The sequence below is a fragment of the Chiloscyllium plagiosum genome, chromosome 5, assembly GCF_004010195.1.
Source record: "Chiloscyllium plagiosum isolate BGI_BamShark_2017 chromosome 5, ASM401019v2, whole genome shotgun sequence".
Taxonomy (NCBI): domain Eukaryota; kingdom Metazoa; phylum Chordata; class Chondrichthyes; order Orectolobiformes; family Hemiscylliidae; genus Chiloscyllium; species Chiloscyllium plagiosum.
Window position 1 is genome coordinate 120851066 of NC_057714.1, and position 17348 is coordinate 120868413.

At 42.8% G+C, this 17348-nt stretch overlaps 1 protein-coding gene across 3 annotated transcripts in view; it reads right to left on the minus strand.

Moving 5' to 3' along the window:
• Positions 1-3666: 3666 nt before the first annotated feature.
• Positions 3667-17348, minus strand: part of zgc:63863 (uncharacterized protein LOC393372 homolog) — a 44642-nt gene continuing 30960 nt past the window's right edge. The window contains exons 8-9 of one of the 3 annotated variants that reach the window (XR_006311764.1): positions 6700-7911; positions 3667-5761 (exon numbers count right to left, since the gene is read on the minus strand). Coding sequence is in view for 1 of the 3 variants with exons in the window: in XM_043690940.1 (XP_043546875.1) it covers positions 7662-7911 (250 nt within the window). In the remaining 2 variants the exon portion in view is untranslated. Of the gene's footprint in view, positions 7912-17348 lie in introns of all 3 variants that reach the window. The other 2 variants (XR_006311765.1, XM_043690940.1) reach the window with 2 other exon arrangements.

Below are 17348 nucleotides of genomic sequence, written 5' to 3' on the forward strand. Positions count from 1 at the left end.
GATAACCCAGAGACTGGTCATTAGTACTGCCACTGCAGTCGAGGCCAATGTACAGCAGCTCAAAATATACATCACCCAGGTACCGAGAGTTCAATTCTGTAACGTTTGTAACCTGCACAAGCTACACCATCTAGAAAGCTAGGATACCATCTCCTGCAATGAATGCTGACTTGAGCATATATCACAATTCACTTGTTATCACTGGCTCAAGAACCTGGAACTCCTGACCAAAGGAGAGCACCATCAATAGGACTGCAACAATATGCACCACCTACCCAAGGATTACCATGCAGATAATCATTTTAGCCTTGTTGCAAATACAATACTCAGAATTCTTTTAAACTCAAAGATCATAACTGAGACATTCTATGTCTATACCACAGAAAGCAGCAGCATTACCTGTCACACCTTCAGGCGTTCCAATCTGTTTTACAGCCAATAACGGACTTTCAAAGTACAGTTACCAATAAGCAGCCAGTAACACTTACTCAAGTGCCACGTACTGACCAGCCCCATTCAGAAAAAAAAATCCAACCAGTGCAGAAAAGATTTGTGAAAATGATTTCAGGGATGAGGAACTTCGGTTACGAGAACAGATTGGAAAGGTTCAGGTTCGTTCCCTTGGAGACAAGAGGGACGATAGGCAATTTGATGGATGTTTTCAAAATCATGAGGGGTCTCGACAGGGAGAAACTGTTCCCATTGGTGGACATATCAAGAACGAGGAGTCACAGATTGAAGGTAATTGGCAGAAGTAGTAGTGTGAGGAGAAATGTCTTCACGTGGCACTTGGTTAAAATCTGGAATGTGCTGCCTGGGAATGGTGGAAGCATTTCAAAGGGAATTGTTTATTATCTGAGAAGGAAGAGTGTGCAGGGCCACACGGACAGGTTGGGAGAGCAAGCAAAGATGCAACAGGGTGAATGGCTGCCTGCTTTACTGTAATTATTGAGATTTTGTGAACACTGTCCCCTGACACTCAATGGATTACCATCACTGAATCCCCCAATATTAAAACCACAGTCGTTAACGCAATCAAGAAACTGAACAGGATCAGTCATATAAAGACAATAGCTACAAGAACTGCTTTGAGGCTAGGAACCTAGCAACAAGTAATTCACCAAAGCCTGTCCTTCTCATATCTACCAGTTAGGGGTAGGTTCTTTACTCAGCGAGTCGTGAGTTCATGGAATGCCCTGCCAGTAGCAGTGGTGGACTCTCCCTCTTTATGGGCATTTAAGCGGGCATTGGATAGGCATATGGAGGATAGTGGGCTAGTGTAAGTTAGGTGGGCTTGGATCGGCGCAACATCGAGGGCCAGAGGGCATGTACTGCGCTGTATTCTTCTATGTTCTATACAAGTCAGGACTGTCATCATGGAATCCGAAACACTAATATGTAAAGACTTCTCCCCAATTGCCTTTGGTTCTTTTGCCAATCACCTTAAATCTATGCTGAAAACAGTGTTTAAGTATTTTATGGTATGTGGAAGGCGCTGGCACACTAGCATTTATTGATAATTACTATTGCCCTTGAACTGAGTGGCCTTTTCAGAGGGCAGTTAAGAGTCAACCACATCGCTGTGGGCTTGGGGTCATACCATACCAGGTAAGGATGGCAGTTTTCCTTCTCTTAAGGACATTAGTTAATCAGATAGATTTTAAAATTAAAATCAACAATAGTTTCATGGTCACCATCACTAAGACTAGCTTTCAATTCCAGATTTATGAGGTGAATTTTAATTCCACCAGCTGCTACGGTGGGATTTAAACCCATATTGCAGCATGAGCCTGGGCCTCTCGATTACTGCTTCAATGACATGAATACAACAACCCTTAATCAGTTGAAAGACCAAGATCAATCACATTAAGAAAGCATTAAAAATTGCAAGTTAAAATTAGACATTTTTACAAAGGAATAAAACCAAACCATTTAAATTTTTTAAACTGTTCCCATTCTGGGCTAGAGGTTGTTTGGCAATGCATTATTAAAATTAACTTGCACTCTTAATTACCACGCAATTTTGAGGAGAGTTTAATGGATAATTAATGGTTATCCACTAAGTTCTTCAAAGTAACTCCAGAACATTAGGTAATGGACAATAAATGCTGGCCAGCCAGCAATGCCCATGTCTCATGACTAAATAAAAAAAAACTTATTTCCACTGGAGTTTCATAGTGTGAGCAGATCCTGATGTAGTGGATGTGGAGAACTTGTTTCCCTTTGTGGGTCAGTCCAGAATAAGTGGGCACTGTTAGAAGAGTAGGGATCACCTTTTATGAGTTGAAAAGAACATTTTCTCTGAGTGGGCTGTGTGACTTTTGAACTGCCTCAGAAGGCGATGGATGTGAGCTCATTGAATATTTTTAAAGCAGAGTCAGACAGACAAGGGAATCAAAGGTAGTTGGGGATAGACAGGAATGTGGAAGTCGAAACATAAACAAGTCGGCTATAATCTGAATGAATAGTGGAGCATCTCCAGGGGCTGAATAACTTAATACTGTTGCTTTTTTGGTACGTTTGCATAACAAAGAGGCTACAGGCTAGATAAACAGCAGTATGGCATAAATTAGTTAGCTTGTTTTGGAAGCTGGCAGCTAATACTATATCCTTTAATCATTGATTTAATTCTGGGTAATCCAAGATGGAGGACAGGAAAAAATTGCAGCTGTAAGAGCTCTCCTTTTTTGAGGCATTTTTAAAGTTGGAGCTGATTTCCTCAAATTCCAGGAACAGTAATTACTGTGTTTTATACGCCGTTGCATTGTTTTGGACCGGGGGGGGGGGGGGGGGGGGAATCAAACGACAGCACTTTAAAAAAAAGGAGGAAGGGAGACAAAGGCAGTGACCACATGGTGGGAAGTGAATCAATGGAGAAACAAACCTACACTGCTGTCTGACCCAGCAGTGAACCTTCAGAGCTACTGCCTCTGCTGTTTGACTTCAAGTACCTCTGGACATTGGAATTTGTCTGAGAAAATAGTCTCTCTCCCACTGCAACTCCCAGGTCATTTCCTCAGACTCTATGCTACTCTATCCCCACCCCCACCCTCCTCTAGCTTATCTCTCCACGCTTCAGGCTCTCTGCCTTTATTCCTGATGAAGGGCTTTTGCCCGAAACGTCGATTTTGCCTGTCCTCGGATGCTGCCTGAATTGCTGTGCTCTTCCAGCACCACTGATCCAGAATCTGGTTTCCAGCATCTGCAGTCATTGTTTTTACCTAGCAAAATTTACAGCTGACCTTGAAGAAACCTATGTGGGGAAATCACAGCAGAGGAGCAGCTAAGTGGCTAGGTTTTTCTTTGTAAATTCACCATAGTGAGTCGAGTGGGTTATTTTTGATTATATGTTCATCAGAGGCTGAGGGGTGATCTTATAGACATTTATAAAATCATGAGGGGCATGGATAGGATAAATAGGCAAGCTCTTTTTCCTGGGATTGGGAAATCCAAAACTAGATGGCAGAGGTTTAGGGTGAGAGGGGAAAGATATAAAAGGGATCGAAGGAACAACTTTTTCCACACAGAGTGTGGTGCGTGTGTGGAATGAGCTGCCAGAGGAAGTGGAGGAGGCTGGTACAATGACAACATTTAAAAGGCATCTAGATGGATATATGAATCGGGTTTAGAGGGATATGGACCATTTGCTGGCAAATGGGACTAGATTTATATAGGATATCTGTCAGCATGGACGAGTTGGACCAAAGGGTCTGTTTCCATGCTGTATGACTCTATGCTCATTCATAATGGTACTGTTATTAACATATTTATTTGCCCCAACAAGATCCAGATCAATATTTGGTGTCAGCACCAAATCTGTACCTGGTCTTCTAAAGGTAGATGGTATTTATAGACTTGTTCCCCACAATTCTAGCTAAATGACCAGTATATACTAAAAGCACGGCAGTTGCCAATTTAATTGCTGTTGGCAATTCCTCTGAAGAATTAGGGCACAGAGCACAGTACAGGTACAGTGCAAAAGAATGCATCTCCGAGAAGCATGAATCCACACACTTTACAATGTAAAGTAACTAATGTCACAGCACAGCCTCCCCATATTAGAGATTATCTTCAGGGTTAAAAGATGAAAGAGAGAGAGCCCAGTTAGTATTGATCAGGAGGATTTACCCAGGGTGTAAACAGAACATGGAAATCGGATGCGTGCAAACCCCCATGATGGTTATGTTGCAGTGATGATGATCGCCTACACAATGCATAAGGTCATCTTCACTCCTGAAATATAAATAGGTGTACGCTTCATGCTTTCACCAAATCTTGCAGGCATAGTCCAGCTGCAATATCCGATCAGCCTCACTTAGCTAGTGCATAGGTATTGGCTAAAATCTCAATATTCTTCCATTGCGGCTACATTCTATTGATGTGGAGAATTTTTGTCATGGAACTATGCTGTGGGCTCCAGTTTTCAACAGGATATAACATGCCCAATGGGAGTCAGGACACGTAATTTAAATTAAGGGACGCATGTTGTAGAAAATATCAAGGAATAAGTTAAAGGCTTGAATGACAGTCAACCATTCTCTCTATGCAATAAAGGTCTGTTGTGTACAGTATTCACCTTTCCAATGATATGACCCTTATGACTGTTCTGTCCATATTTCAGGACCCCAGCAAGCATAAAAAAAACCCATCAAGTTGCTGATGTGAGAAACAGAACTCACTGGGGCAATGTAGCAAGGTGTGCAGTATTTTTATGAAATGGAAATTGAAGCATTATGTGAAAACGAGGAAACTTTCCTCTGCAGTTAACCCACCCTTGACAATACAGAAGTTGATGGAAATAGGGAAAGACAGAAGAAATGGCTTCACATAAGAGATAACCTGGGGATCTAACTGACATTCTGAAAACAGTGACAAGTTTTCAAAAATTAATCAGTTTAATTTGGTGACTGGGCCAAGAAGAGGGAGCTCCAGTTAAATATTAGAATGCCTGGGAACAACAGACAGTCTACTGAAATAACAACATGGAAAGCCATCAATAAAGATAATGTTATGAGTTTATAGAAACAATGAGGTCCATTTCTGGTGAAAAAAAGTGTTTGAAGGATATGCAAGGCAGCAAAAACAAAGGAACTGCAGTACGATGATCCATTTACTGTACCTCAATGGTCCTGGTAATCCTATAATATTACAATCATGGAGTTGTTGACTAATCATAGCAATCAGTCTCCATCAGTTAGCTCATAAATCCAGATCTGAGGTGAAGACCCCTGCCCCCACTCCTAACCCTGTGCAGACTTTGAGAAATGACAGACCCAAAAGTCACCTGCCCTCCCTCTTATCAAATTCACTTGTAACATGCCCCTAAACACGGTTTCCTAAATGGTAGAAGAATCAAACTGAAATTGTTTGCTAAAACCGGAGTCTCTGCAGATAGCTGTAAATCAGCTGTATGCTGTCAGGGAGCTTCACTGCGTCCATCAGCAGGGGCAGCAACATACTGAGCATCAGCTGTCAGCATCATCCTAGGAATAAGAACTTCTATTAGACATTAGTGACAGACAATTAAACTTCAACAGAATTCAGTGATTCATAAAGGATCGTGTTGGATGATGTTGTTTTTCTTACCATATTCAATGTAATCCCATCTCCTCTTGACTCTTGATAGAGCAACTCTCCTACTGACCCAGGGAAATTCCTCCAATTAACAAAGCCACAGACATTACATTGCTCTTACAGCATGTCCTCCATCGCTAGTAGGTCACTTCAGTAGATTATCTAGATGCTTTCCATAACCTATCTCCTGGACAGCAGAGGAGGCCAGTCAGTTACTCAATTTCACTATTCATAGCGGGTGAAATCCTAAATCACCTACAGCACCTGCCCAGACTGAGCAAGAATCAGTGCTTTGATATCAAGGAGTAGGGGTACATCTAATTCCACTGGGACTACCAACATTGAACATTTCCCTGCTTTTCATAGCACAAAATTAAACATTTCAAACCTGCATTCCTGGGATTACTGCAATTTTAATGATGTAACAGTACCTATATCCTCTGATAGGGGAAGCCTGACTAAGGGAACATCACCTTAAAATTAAAACATAAAAGTTTAAGGGAAAATTGGGAAGCACTTTCTCAAATGCAAAACAGTGAAAATTCTGATCTCCCACCATCCAAAGGTCTGGTCTTGCTGCGACAATTGAAATTTTCATTATTGCTCAGGTTAGAGGCTGGGAATTCCCCAGTGAGCAACTAACCCCCTCATTCATTAAAAGTTTGTCTACCATCTATAAACACACAAGTCACTAGCGCGGTGACATTTTCTCCACTTGCCCGAACATAAGCAGCTCCAATGACACAATTCAGGACACCACTCCATTGGCACCCCAGCTGCCACCTTCAACATGAGGCAGGCACAAAGTGCAGGCGAGGATTATCAAATCTCACTGAATGGTAGAGTAGACTCAAAGGCCAAATGGTCTCCTTCTATATCTTATGGCCTTTGACCCAGTGACACTGAACGAGCAGTGATATATTTTTAAAGTCAGGATGGTGAATAACTTGGTGGTGGTAATCCCATGGCCTTCCCATTAGGTGGCACACACAGCTAAACCTCAGCCACACCTAGGTCAAAGCAGTCAGCTTGATCAACACTCCACTTTCACCTGAAGCAGTCACTCACTCGACCATCAGATAAACAGGCCGCCAGTAATTACCATTTACAGGTGCAGCAACTCACCAACATTGCTTCAGCTGTGCCTGAGCAATCACCACCCACCATCACCGGCAATGGTCACGTCTTCCAGAAAATACACTTTAGAAATTTCTGCCTCAGGACATCTCAAAGTGTTTTATTAACAATGAAGGAATGTTGATATTTGCCACTGTCACTGTTTTAAGGTGGGCAACCATAGGAACCAATTTGTACAAAACAATATCCAACAATGAGCAGTGGCAAGATAATCTGTTGAGTGACACTTGTTAAGGGACAAATATGGTTCAAGGCATCAGGGGAACTCGCCTCCTTGTCTTCTAAATACTCCGTAGATCTTTAATATCCACCTGACAGGGCAAAAGGAGTCTCCCTTTAGCTTCTCATTCAAATGGTGGGAAGACAGTACTCTGTCTCATCTCAGAATAGTAACGAACTTGAAATAAACTACTCCTTTCCCCTTCATCTACCAGGACACTGTTTTAAATTGAGTGTGGGATTATTTTGATGCTATTTGATTGTAAGTCACTCTGGAGGCACACTGTATTTGAAGATTCCCTCCTCAATCTACAACAGCCTAGGGCTCACTTGAGTGACACCAGGTTTCCATCTAACCATCTGCAAATTCACAAGGCCTTACTTCCATTCTGAGTGTCCGCAGTGTAAGGAAATGGACGTGCAATCATTAAGTGCTTACTGTTTGCTAATTTCTTTAAGTTGTCCTTGACTGTACAATTGGCAGAAGAGAAGTGGAGAGGTGGCTGCCAGGCAGGGGGTTGGCAGAGTTTATGGCTGGTGCTCCAGTGTCCCTCCTATTTTGGAGCATGTTGGAGATAGTTAAGGTGAAGACTTCATTTATTGCTCCCTTGAACAGGTTTTTGGCACAGTGCACCACTGGGCTCCTTAGTCCAATCGTTGCGTTTCAGCCGAGAGATGTTTCCCAATGCAGCATATTGCAGGCCACGCGTTCCCGCTACCTTAGTCACTCGCTATGGAAACAGTTGAAAAACAAACTCCGGGGCCCACTCCACTGCTGTGTTGACTACAGCCAAAGCAGCTGCTCCCAGGGTTGCTGTCAGTCCCCACACTGCCATCTTGACTAGCTGGTTGGCCCCCACTGGTGGAGCTGCATCGGCAGAGGGCAGGCAAGGCTTCTCCTTGAACTGTTCACGGAGCACTGCATCAGGACGTTGCCGAGATGTAGCCACCTGGAAATCCTGGAAGGTGCTGATGGCAATGCTGCAGAGACAGAAGGGAAACAGTTAACACAAGGTGACCGGTGACAGCAACAACTGGTAAAACACTCAAGACAGACCTCATCTCTAGATGCAATCCCACCTAGAGTCCAGATGGGGTCTTCAAACAAAGATTTACTTGAAAGATACCAAGGACGAGGATGTGATAGTTGTATGGACAGACCAGAGGAGCTGGCATTGTTTTTTTTATTGAACAGAGAAGTTGAAGGGAGATTTAACAGAAGTTAAAATTAAGAGGGGTTTTTACAGTAAATATGGAGAAATTGCTACAAGTGGCAGAGGGAGAGGTAACCTGAAGAGAGACACATAAAATAACTTGCAAAAGAGAGCTGAAAAGGATAGTTGCTGTTGTGGGAGAAGCTAAACTGACAAGAGTCACTGTTTAAAAATAAGGGGTTGTCCGTTTGAAACACAGATAAGGAGAACATTTTTCTCATGGTGGATTGAGCACTCTTGGAACTATCTCCAAAAGACTGTGGTTGCACACTCCTTCGAAAGAAACAGGAAACTGGAGCAGGAGTAGGTCATTCTGCCCTTTAAGCACGCTCCACCATTCTGTGAGATCATGGCTGATCATCCAATCCAGTCCCCTGTTGCCGCTTTCTCCCCATATCCTTTGATCACTTAATACTCCGAAGAACAATATCCAACTCCTTGAAAATGTTTTGGCCTCAACTGCTTGTCACCAAGACTTCCATAGGTTCACCCTTCTTTGGGTGAAGGAATTTCTTCTCATCTCAGTCCAAAATACTCTTGCATAAGGCAGAAGTAGATAAGGCTCTTAATGAGGGAATGACAGGTTATGGGTGGTAGACAGACACATTTTTGCCAGGATCCAATTGAATGGTGGAGCAGACTTGAGGAGAGAGAGGCCTGTTGCCACTCCTAACTCATATGTGAGAAGAATTTGTTTTAAACACATAGAGAATACAATGCACTGCCTGAAAGAGCGGTGGAACCAGACTCTGTGGCAATTGTAGAAATAAAGAGAATGAGATAAACACCTGAACAAGGAAATAAAATCAGATCTTTGGAGAAGGCCTGGGTGTGCAACTGACTGGTTAGTTCTTTCACAAATCAGCACAACCATTATAGACCAAATGGTCTCCTTTTGCACTTTATTATGCTATGATTCAGGCTCCTGAGTCCTATTTTCAACAGCTCAGTATTCAATTCATGAAACTGTCAGAAAATTTAATGCAGTAAAATATGCTGCAATCAAAAGTCTTTTGGTACCTAAATATGACAGTGTGTTTATACCTGCATTCCAATGTGACAGAATATCAATACTGCACTTATCCTGACTTCAATGATGAGGACACTGGGATGAAAATATGCAACCAGGCCAGCTGCAACTCCTTTCTCTGGTACATTATTAATACTGGTCACTTTTTAAATCATTTTAATACATTTCCTCTACTCTCTTTCATGATATCAAAATCGTAGTTTTCAACTGTTAGATACCTCGTCCAAATGTGCTTTCACACAGTCAGAGATGTACAGCACAGAAACAAACCCGTCCATGCCGACCAGGTATCCAAAACCAATCCAGTCCCATTTGCCAGCATTTGGCCCATATCCCTCTAAACCCTTCCTATTCATATACCCATCCAGATGCCTCTTAAATGTTGTCAGTGTACCAACCTCCACCACTTCCTCTGACAGCTCATTCCATACACGCATCACCCTCTGCCTGAAAACGTTGCCCCTCGGGTCCCTTTTAAATATTTCCCCTTTCACCTTAAACCTATGCCCTCTAGTTCTGGATTCCCCCACACCAGGGAAAAGATCTTGTCTATTTACTCTACCCATGTCCCTCATGATTTTATAAACCTCTCAATTAATTTAATTTGACAATCCCTTTACTGTCAAGGGTGGAAGTCCTGGAATTCCCACCCTAATGGCACTCTGAGCCTATTTGCAGCATATGGACCTCAATGGTTCAGAAAATAGCTCAGCAGCACTTACTGAAGGGCAGTAATGGACGAGCAATGCCCATGACCCACAAGAGAATTAAAAAAAAACCTCTGGCTCTACCTTCTTGAAGTAACATTCTGCTTTTAGCTTCTCTATATAATCTTTATTACATTTATACATTTGATTGCCCAATTATCATCTTATCAAAACTAAACTTCTGTTTTCTTTCTTCAAAGTTCAGTGTTTTAACACTTGTTACATGGAGCCCCAAGTTAATGTTCTATGTACTTGGCTTCTCATCCCAACAGATAGTGAAATTTAAATCAATAACAGCCAACGACAACAATGCTCTCGGTTTTCATTGAAACCCATCTAGTTTATTAATGTCCTTTAGGGAAGGAAAGTTACTATCCTCATCTGGTCTGGCTTACATGTGACTTCAGACCCACAGCAATGTGGCTGACTGTTAAACACTCACCAAGCAATTAAGAATGGACAAAAATGCTGGTCCAGGCAGCAATGCCTACATCCCATTACTCACGAGACAGAATAACAACACACGACACAGGAGCAGAAATTAGGCCATCTGACCCATCGAGTCTGCTCCGCTTTTCAATCATGGCTGATAAGTTTCTCAATCCTATTCTCCCGCTTTCTCCCTGTAACCCTTGATCCTCAAGAACCTATCTATCGCAGTCTTAAATATACTCAATCACCTGATCTCCACAGGCTTTTGTGGCAATGAATTCTATAGATTCACTACTCTCTGGCTGATGAAGTTTCTCCTTACCTCTGTTCTAAAGGGTCTTCCCTTTACTCTAAAGCTGTGCTCTCAGGTCCTAGTCTCTCCTACCAATTGGAACATCTTCCCAACGTCCATGCTGTCCAGGCCTTTCAGTATTCTACAAGTCCCCCCACCCCCTCATCCCTCAAAACTCTGTCAAGTATAGACCCAGAGTCCTGAAATTTCCTCATTTTTTTACGCCTTTCATTACTGGGATCATTATCGTGAACCTCCTCTGGACCCGCTCCAGGGTCAGTACATCCTCCTTGAGATATAGGCCCATAATTGCTCACAATATTCTAAATGTGGTCTGACTAGAGCCTTATAAAGCTTTAGAAGTACATTCCTGCATTTATATTCTAGTCCTCTTGAAATAAATACCAACATCACATTTGCCTTCCTAACTACCGACTCAACCTGCAAGAGAATCCTGGACTCGGACTCCCAAGTCCCTTTGCACTTCAGATTTGTGAATCTTCTCCCCATTTAGAAAATAGTCTTTGCTTTGGTTTTTCTGACCAAAGTGCATGACCTCACACTTTCCCACACTGTATTCTATCTGCCAATTCTTTGCCTACTCTCTTAACCTGTCCAAGTCCTTCTGCAGCCTCCCCGCCTCCTCAATGCTATCTGTCTCTCTACTTACCTGCAAATGTGGCCAGAATGCTCTCAGTTCCTTCATTTAGATCATTCAAGTATAAAGTGAAAAGTTGTGGCCCCATGCAGGGTCAGTCACTCACTGGCTGCCACCTTGAGAAGGACCCTCTTATCCCCAATCTCTGCTTTCTACCAGACAGCAAATCTTCTATCTGTGCTAGTACCTTGCCTCTAACACCATGGGCCCTTACATTACTAAGTAGTCTCCTGTGCAATACCTTGTCAAAGACCTTCTGAAAGTCCAGCTAGATAATATCCATTGGCCCTCCTTTGTCTAACCTGTCATTACTTCCTCAAAGAATTCTAACAGATTTGTCAGGCATGACCTCCCCTTGGAGAAAGCAAAGATTGCAAAGGCTGTAGATCAGAGTCAAAGAGTGTTGTGCAGGAATCCTGATGAAGAGCTTATGCTCGAAACTTCAATTCTCCTGCTTCTTGGATGCTGCCTGACCAGCTGTGCTTTTCCAGCAACACACTCTTCAACTATGACCTCCCCTTGATGAAACCATGCTGACTTTGCCCTATTTTAGCATACATTTCAAGGTATTCAGAAATCTCATCCTTCACAAAGGATTCTAAGATCTTACTAATGACCAAGGTCAGGCTAATTGGCCTGGAATTTCCTATCTTTTGCCTCACTCCTTTCTTACACAGGGGTGTCACGTTCGCGATTTTCCAGTACTGTGGGACCATCCTTAACTCCAGTGATTTCTGGAAGATCACTACTAAAGCCTCGACTATCTCTTCAGCTATCTCTCTCAGAACTCTGGAGTTTAGTCCATCTGATCCAGGTGATTTATCCACCTTTTGACCTTTCAGTTTTTCTAGCATCTTCTCCTTGGTGATGGCCACCATACTCACCTCTGCCCTCCGTCTCTTGAATTTTTGGGATGTTACTCGTGTCTTCCACTGTGAAGACCAACACAAAGTACTTGCTCAGTTCCTCTGCCATTTCTTTGTTCCCCATCACTACTTCTCCAGTGTCATTTTCCAGAGCCCCAATATCTACCTTTGCCTCTCTTTTACCCTTTATTTATCTAAAGAAACTCTTGCAATCCTCTTTTACGTTTCTGGCTAGCTAACCCTCATAATCGATCTTCCTCTTTATTTCTTTCCTCGTTGTCCTCGGTTGGTCTTTATAGGCTTCCAACTGCCCTTCGTCACATTATGTGCTTTCTCATTTGCTTTTTATGCTGTCCCTGACTTCCCTTGTCAGCCATGGTTGCCTCATCCTCCCTTTAGTATGCTGCTTTTTCCTAGGGATAAATTTTTGCTGTGTCTCCCAAATTACTTCCATAAATTCCTGACATTGATGTTCCACAGTCTTTTCTGCCAGGCTCTTCTCCCAGTCAATTGTGGCCTTCTCCTCCCTCATGCCTCTGTAGTTGCATTTATTCAACTATAATACCATTACATCCGATTCAAACTTCTCCAGTCTGGAGTTGGGAGGTCATGTTGTGGCTGGACAGGTCTTTGGTTAGGCCACTTTTGGAATATTGCCTGCAATTCTGGTCTCTCTCCGATAGGAAGGATGATGTGAAACTTGAAAAGGTTCAGAAACAATTTACATGGATGTTGCCAAGGTTGGAGGATTTGAGCTACAGGGAGAGGCTGAATAGGCTGGGACTGTTTTCCCTGGAGCGTCAGTGGCTAAGGGGTGACCTTATAGAGGTGTATAAAACCATGACGGGCATGGATAGGATAAATAGACAAAGTTTTTTCTCTGGGGTGGGAGAGTCCTGAACTAGAGTGCATGGGTTTAAGGTGAGAGGGTAAAGACTTAAAAAGGGACCTGAAGGGCAACTTTTTCATGCACAGTGTGGTCTCTGTATGGAACGAGCTGCCAGAGGAAGTGGTGGAGGCTGGTACAATTTCAGTATCTAAAAACGCATCTGGATGGACATATGATTAGGAAGGATTTAGAGGGATATAGGCCAAGTGCTGGCAAATGGGACTAGATCAGGTTAGGATATCTGGCCGGCATGGACATGTTGAACCAAAGGGTCTGTTTCCATGCTGTAAATCCCTGTGACTCTATGTAGAGTCTTTTCTATCATATTATGGTTACTGCCTCCTAAGCGTTCCTTCATGTTAAGATCTCTTATCAAGACATCACTAAATCCAGAATTGCCTGTTCCCTCATGGGCTCCACCACAAGCTGCTCTAAAAAGCCATCTCACAGACACTCCACAAATTCCTTTTCTTGCGATCCACTGCCAACCTGGTTTTTCCCACCCACGTGCATATTGACATCCTCCATGATCACTATAACCTTGCCGTTCTTATACACCTTTTCTATCTCTTGGTGCATCTTGTGCCTCACATCCTGACTTTTGTTTGGAGGCCTGTACATTGCTCCCATTATGGGTTTTACCTTTACTGTTTCCCCAACTCTACCCACACAGATTCTACGTTGTTTCTTGGCATTGATTTAATTTTATTTCTTACTAATAAGGCAACCCCATCCCCTACCCACCTGCCTGTCTTTTTGATAGGATGTATATCCTCGAATATTCAGCTCCCAGTCCTGATCCCCTTACAGCCACATCTCTGTGACACCCACCACGTCACACCTGCCAATTTCAATCTGCGCCACACACTCATTTACCTTATTTCATATACCGTGTACATTCAGATACAACACCTTCAGTCCTTACCGTCCCCCGTCTCAGCATCATCCCTTTACTTTATATGCTGGAAGTTTAATCCATAACCCTTTCCAAACACACTGCCCTATTTGATGTTCTGGAGTCTTTAATAACCTCCAAGTTCTCCTTTTTTTTTTCATTTTTTCATAGTTTTCAATGCAGTTGAATTCACCCTCCCACACGTTAACCTGCTACTTTGTTTCCCTTCCCCCAACTTTCTAGTACAAAGTCCTGTTGACCACCCAATTTACCCTTTCCGTTGGAACATTGGTCCTAGCTCAGTTCAGGTGGAGACCATCAGGTACAGATCCCTCCTGGTCCAATACTAATGCCAGTACCCCATGAAAAGGAACCCCTCTTTCCCACACCACTCCCTTAGCCATGTGTTACTTCCCTTAGCCATGTGTTACTTCCCTTATTTTCGCGTCCCTAAGCCAATTAGCACGTTGCTTGGACAGTAATCCAGAGATTATGAACCTGAGGACCTGTTCTTTAATTTAGTTCCCAATTCCTAATAATGAGTCAACAGGTCCTCTTTCCTTGTCTTGCCTATGTTGTCGGAAAGGAGTTTAGAAGCATAAGGGTGAACCCACTGAAACCTACAGAATACTGAGAGGCCTGGTTAGAGTGGATGTGGTGAAGGTGTTTCCACTCATAGGAGAGACTAGAACCCAAGGACACAGCCTCTGAGTGAAGGGACAACTCTTGAGAATGGACTTGGGGAGGAACTTCTTCAGCCAGGGAGCAGTGAATCTGTGAAACTCATTGCTGCAGAAGGCTGTAGGGATCAAGTCATAGAGTGCATTGAAATCACAGACAGATAGGGTTATTGATTAGTAAGGGTGATCAAGGATTATGGGGAGAAGGTAGGAGAATGGGATTGAGAAACATATCAGCAGGGTCTAATAGTAGAGCAGACTTGATGGGCTGAATGATCTAACTCTGCTCCTATATCTTATGGCCTTATGGGAGAATCTAGGGCCAGAGGGCATACTCAGAATGAGGGCATACTCAGAATAAGGACGTACCCATTTAAGACAGAGGCGAGGAGAATTTTGTTTTTTTGCCTTTCAGGATAGTGAATCTGTGGAATTCTTTAGCACAGAGAGCTGTGAAGTCAGGGTCATTAAGAATATCGAAGGCAGAGATTGATGACTTTTAATCAGGCAATCAAGTGTTACGGGTAAGGCAGGACAGTGAAGCTGAAGACCAGCAGACGTGATGGGCTCAATGGTCCACTTCTGCTCCAAACATCTCAGGATCGATGTAATGTAATTAGTAGAAGGATAAGAGGGAAGTGGTTTTTTCCCACCCTGCCTACAAGATTGGAAGCGGCAGAAACCATCATCATATTTTTAAAAAGATAAATTGCATATGTACTGGTGATGTCATAACCAATTGAGCCAGGGACCAACAGCACTGCTATAAATCTTGCTATGGTTTTATCTCGTTGGACCCCTTGAATTTACATACCAATCCAAGAACAAATAGCAAAAAGCTAATTCCATTTTTGTTTGTGCAACAGTGGAGGATTACACTGCTAGTAAGCACTTTTACAGAACGTAAACTAAAGCAATCACACACACTTCATGTAAAGATGTGCAAGCAGGGTAATGGTATACAGAGATGTAAAGGGGCTTACATTACAGACAGAATACCTTGTCCGGACATTAACACTACCTCCCTCTCCAGATACTGAGCTGTATCTAGAAAATCTGACATTTAGAATCATAATTCAGCTGGCTTCAGTTACTGGGAATTCATCGTGATGGAGCAGTTTGCTTTCACGGCAGGTAGAGGGTCAGGTTTCAGCTTCCTGTGTAATGGAGAGTAGTGACTTTGGCTATTGAACAACATCAATGAGAATAAGATTAGATCGATAGAATTCCAGGTCAAATTACACAAACTGGCAAAATCAAAGCATCCTTTTTCTTTACATTTAGCAAAATATATTAAAGGGAATGTAAGTGCATCATCAACTTACAAACAATGACAGTTCAATGACTTGGCAACAGAAGATGGCTGACAAGGACAACCCTACCTCAGGAATGGCTCAGGTCTGAAGGAATCCTGACATTTCAAAACAAGACTAAAAAACTCACTCCTACAGTGATGTTCATCAATAGATCAATGCAAGGATCCACTATTACAATAATTCCTATTGTAACTCACTCCTACACACTGATGCCAATCAATAGAAGGACTCGTTCCTACATTGATCCCCAAAGATCAATGCAAGGCCTCACTACAAAGGCAAGGTTGGCAGAAATAGGGAATCCTGGATGACAAGAGATATTGAGGCTTTGACCAGAAAAAAGGAAGAGGCATAGCTCAGGTACAGGCAGCTGGGATCAAGGAAATCCCTGGAGGTTTACAGGAATACAGGAGTTTACTAAAGGAGGAAATCAGGAGGGCAAAAAGGGGTCACAAGATAGCCTTGGCTGACAAGATTAGAGTGACTCCAGAAGTTCTTTAAATATATTAAAGGAAAAAGAATAACTAGAAAGAGAAAATGGGACTCCTCAAAGACCAAAGTGGATATACATGTGTAGAATCGCAGAAGATGGGCAAGTTTCTCAATGAATAGTTCTCCTCTGTGTTTACCGTGGAGAAAGAATTGAAGACTTGGGAACTTGGGGAAGTAAGTGGTGATATCTTGGGGACAGTCCATATCACAGTAGAGGTTGTGCTGGATGAATTAGAATGTATGAAGGTGAATAAATGTCCTGGTCCTGACCAGATAATATGTAAGAACACTGCAAGATGCTAAAGGCCCCCCAATAGCAGAAACAGATTGGGAAACAGATTTTGGAAAGGTGCAGAAGCCACAGGGTAGTAGTCATGGGCGATTTCAACTTCCCAAATATTGATTGGAAGCTCTTTAGATCAAGTAGATTGGATGGGGCGGTGTTTGTGCAGTGAGTCCAGGAAGCTTTTCTAACTCAGTATGTAGATTGTCCGACCAGAGGGGAGGCCATATTGGATTTGGCACTCGGTAATGAACCGGGACAAGTGATGGGCTTGTTAGTGGGTGAACATTTTGGTGATGGTGACCACAATTCTGTGACTTTCACCTTGGTTATGGAGAGAGATAGGTGCGTGCAACAGGGTAGGTTTTACAATTGGGGGAAGGGTAATTACGATGTTGTAAGACAGGAGCTGTAAGTTGGGAGCATAGGCTGTCAGGGAAGGATGTCGTGGAAATGTGGAACTTTTTCAAGGAACAGATACGACGTGTCCTTGATATGTATTACCTGTCAGACAGGAAAGAAATGTCGTGTGAGGGAACCTTGGTTGACGAGGGAGGTTGAATGTCTTGTAAAGAGAAAGAAGGAGGCTTACATAAGGTTGAGGAAACAGGGTTCAGACAGAGCAGTGGAGGGATACAGGATAGCCAGAAGGGACCTAAAGAAA